Source organism: Vombatus ursinus, unplaced genomic scaffold, assembly GCF_900497805.2.
Source record: "Vombatus ursinus unplaced genomic scaffold, bare-nosed wombat genome assembly UNPS02015150.1, whole genome shotgun sequence".
NCBI lineage: Eukaryota > Metazoa > Chordata > Mammalia > Diprotodontia > Vombatidae > Vombatus > Vombatus ursinus.
The window spans coordinates 90947-94666 of NW_020954928.1; the positions used below are offsets into that span (position 1 = coordinate 90947).

A 3720-nucleotide genomic window follows, 5' to 3' on the forward strand; every position below is an offset into this window, starting at 1 on the left:
ATGGGGAACCATGTAGGTCCCTATCACCTCTAGCTCAATAATCCTATGACGGCTTAATAGATCTGTCCCCCTATTGTAAGCTCCATGAGACACTGAAAGCATTGTGTCTCCCCAACTGCCTAGCTCAGTGCTCTGTGAGCCATAAGTGCTTAACCAAGGCTTTCTGAATTGTCTTTGTTGTAGGGCAACACTTCCCAAGGGCAAACTACCCTCAACCTAAGCATTAGGATCATAACTTCTAGCCACCAAACTAGGATTGTCAGAGATGCAAGTGACCTTCACCTCCTCATTTCAAAGATGAGGAAATTTTGGTCTGCTTCTTCTTTCACAAGATGACTAATATGGAATTATGTTTTACTTGATTGCACATATATAGCCTATATCAAATTGCTTTCTGTTTTAGGAAGAGGGGAGGGGAGGGAGGGAGAAAAATCTGGAACTCAAAATTTTGTAAAAATGAATATCAAAAGTTGTCTTTATAGATAATTGGAAAAAATAAAATACCATTAAAAAATAAAGAGGAGGAAACTGAAAGTCACTGACCAAGGTCCTGTCAGAGCAGGAAATAGAATCAAGCTCTTGGGACTCCCAACTCAGGGCTTGATTCCATATACTTCTGAGGAGATGCAAAACCTTGAGGTTTTTCCATGTCAGGTTTATTGATGATTGTTGCTTCTCCCTGCCCCCAACCTCACCCTGACTCCCACCATCCCCAGTGAACACTGGAGGTCTTTAGCAGAAAGGGTAGTAGCTGACAAGAAGCACCTCTGTCCCTTCCCACTGTTGTGTTATGGGTTTGGACCCTATGGTCCGTAGATTCACAGATTTAGAGATGGAAAGAAAGCTTAGAGGCCATGTAGTCTAACCTTTTCATTTTACAGATGAAGAAAATGTGGTCCAGAGAGGTTGTGACTTTCCCAGAGCAGACACTAAAAGCCAGAGCCAGGATTAGAATCAAGATGGAATCCACTGATCCCAAATCCAGCACCAGTGGGAGGAGGGGGTGTGGGAGGGGGAAATGAGGTAAAAAGAGAACAGGATATACAGCTTTGCTTCTCAGAAGAGTTACAGGTGTGTGAGAGCCAAGGGAATCAAAGGTAGTCTTAAGCATTCTCTGAGATTTATTCACTGGGGTGTTGGGAAGGGGAGTGGATGTGGGATTGGAATACAGAATTTTCTGAGAAAACCAAGAAACTACTATTCCCAGGAGATGATTAGAAGCTGCAAGAGGGCGGGACCTTTTTGTTTACTTAGGGTAAGGAGAGTAAGTGGGTAGGGTTGAAGGAAATAGAAGCTGAATTACTATATTCTAAATGGATCTGGGAGCAAGGGGGTGTGTGGGTACCATTACCTCCACGAGAACATGCCACCCCCTGACCCAGATTAGTCTAATCTTAGAATAGGACCAAGCACTGGGAGGGATGAATCTTGTGGCTGAGAGGGAACCCCGCCTGAAAATGATGAAGAACTGACTGCCTTTCCAGGTGGGAGGTGAAGCCTCTAATAAAGGGAGCCCAGAGCCTTTGAAAGGAACCTGGGCAGAGTGCTTCTCTCCCTTGGCAGCCTAGAAAAGTGGAAAGAACCCTGGATCCCAGAGCAAAGGACCTACGTTGAAATTCTTATACCTAAATGGTTTTAGGCAATGGGCTTGACCTGACTGGACTTCCATTTTAAACTCTTCTATAAAATGAGGGGATTGAAATAGATCACTTTTGGGTGCTCTGGGCTGTAATAGGAGATCCAGGATTAGGTATCCCATACTCCCAGGTTTTAGCTCAGTCCAGTTGATGTGTTCTCCCCAGTGACCTTCAGTAATTCCACTCCCCCTCCCCTCTCCCTCCAGGACCACCCCCTGACACACACACACACACACCCCACAAGAGCCCAGACCACTAAGAGCTAGGTGGTTTGGCAAGGGTTGATGATTGAGAAGAGGGAAAATGGGAGAGTGAGGGGCTTTACTACAGGTGGGGGGGTGGGTGGGAATGAAACAGAATTCCCACTCTCTGCTCTAACTTCTGGGGGTCCCCCCCATTGGAGCCTAGCAGGCCAAGTACCCGCCATCAACCAGGATGCCTGAGCCATTGGTCATGGCACTCTTGTCACTCAGAAGAAAGAGGATGCTGTTAACCACGTCCTCCACCTCTGTAAGGAAAAGGGATGAGGTTAGAGGAAGGGCTTCTCCTCAAAGCAGGGGAGTTAGAGAATGGAATTGTAGAAATAGGTATATTCAGAAGAGGTGTTGACTTGGGCCTGGGGCTGCTTTCCACTTACCCTAGTAATATCTGGAAGTTGTGGGTTGGGGGGGTTGGCAGAGAAGGGCTCTATGGAAAGAGTAGATTGTCCACAGCACACCCAGCCTATCCCACCCTACTATGCCTTGGCTCTGTGGCTTTCTAGTGCTCTGATGAAGTCCTGCTGAGGAGGGGTGCTGACTGAACACTGGCCACCTCCCACCCCCACCCGCACAGATACATACATACCTGCAAACTTGTTTAGGGGAGTGCGTTCCTTCAGGTACTTAGCAAGTTCTGTATGATTAGTGACCCTTCTCCCCATGTGAGTGAGGACCACTGTAGGATTCACTGTATTTACCCGGATCTGAGACACAAAAGAGGCAGCCCTCAACCTGGGCTTTTCTGTCCCCAGGTTCCAGACTTACTGTTCCCACAGGCCCCACTTGTCTTTTCTCCCTACCTCAGCATCAATCCTTGTAGCTCCCTTCCCCCAAAGCTTCCCACTGGGCCAGAGCTCTCACCTTGTGTGGCCCCAGCTCCAAGGCCATAATCTTGGTCAGCATGTCCATTGCACCTTTGGTGGAACCTAGAGGAAGGAAGGAAAGGAGAAAAAGTATAAGGAGCCCAGTCTGGAGAGTCACACTGCTTTTCCTAGGCTGAGTGATTCTTACCCTTAGGAGAAGTGTGTGGGACTTCCTGGTCAAGTGGGAAAACCAGGGCTTAGAGGGGAAGAAGGAGAGAGGGATAGCAGGATTCTAGAGTTAGAAGGGACCATAGAAAACTAGGCATAGACCAACCTCTTACACCCTACACCAAGATAAAGTCAAAATGGGTACATGATTTAGATATAAAGGCTGATACTATAAGCAAACTAGGAGAGCAAGGAAGAGTTTACCTGTCAGATCTATGGTGAAGGGAAAATTTTATGACGAAACAAGAGATAGAGAAGGTCATGAAACGCAAAATGGATGATTTTGATTACATTGATTTGGAAAGTTTTTGCACAAACAAAGCCAATGCAGCTAAGATTAGAAGGGAAGCAGAAAGCTGGGATACAATTTTTACAGCCCGTTTCTCTGATAAAGGCCTCCTTTCTAAAACAGATAGAGAACTGAGTCAAACTTATAAGAATACAAGTCATTCCCCAATTGATAAATGGCCAAAGGATATGAACAGGCAATTTACAGATGAAGAAATTAAAGCTATCTATAGTCATATGAAAAAATGTTCAAGATCACTATTTATTAGAGGAATGCAAATTAAAACAACTCTGAGATACTGTATCATACCTATCAGATTGGCTAACATGACAAAACAGGAAAATGATAAATGTTGGAGAAGATGTGGGAAAATTGGAACACTAATGCATTGTTGGTGGAGTTGTGAATTGATGCAACCATTCTGGAGAGCAATTTGCAACTGTGCCCAGCAATACCACTTCTAGGTCTGTATCCCAAAGAGATCATAAAAATGGGAAAAAGAC

General features: G+C 45.4%; 1 protein-coding gene across 1 annotated transcript in view; it reads right to left on the reverse strand.

Moving 5' to 3' along the window:
* Positions 1–2041: 2041 nt before the first annotated feature.
* Positions 2042–3720, reverse strand: part of LOC114031336 (carbonyl reductase [NADPH] 2-like) — an 8485-nt gene continuing 6806 nt past the window's right edge. The window contains exons 6-8 of the mRNA XM_027846396.1: positions 2759–2823; positions 2484–2601; positions 2042–2145 (exon numbers count right to left, since the gene is read on the reverse strand). Coding sequence (XP_027702197.1) covers positions 2042–2145; positions 2484–2601; positions 2759–2823 — 287 coding nt within the window. The remainder of the gene's footprint in view (positions 2146–2483; positions 2602–2758; positions 2824–3720) is intronic.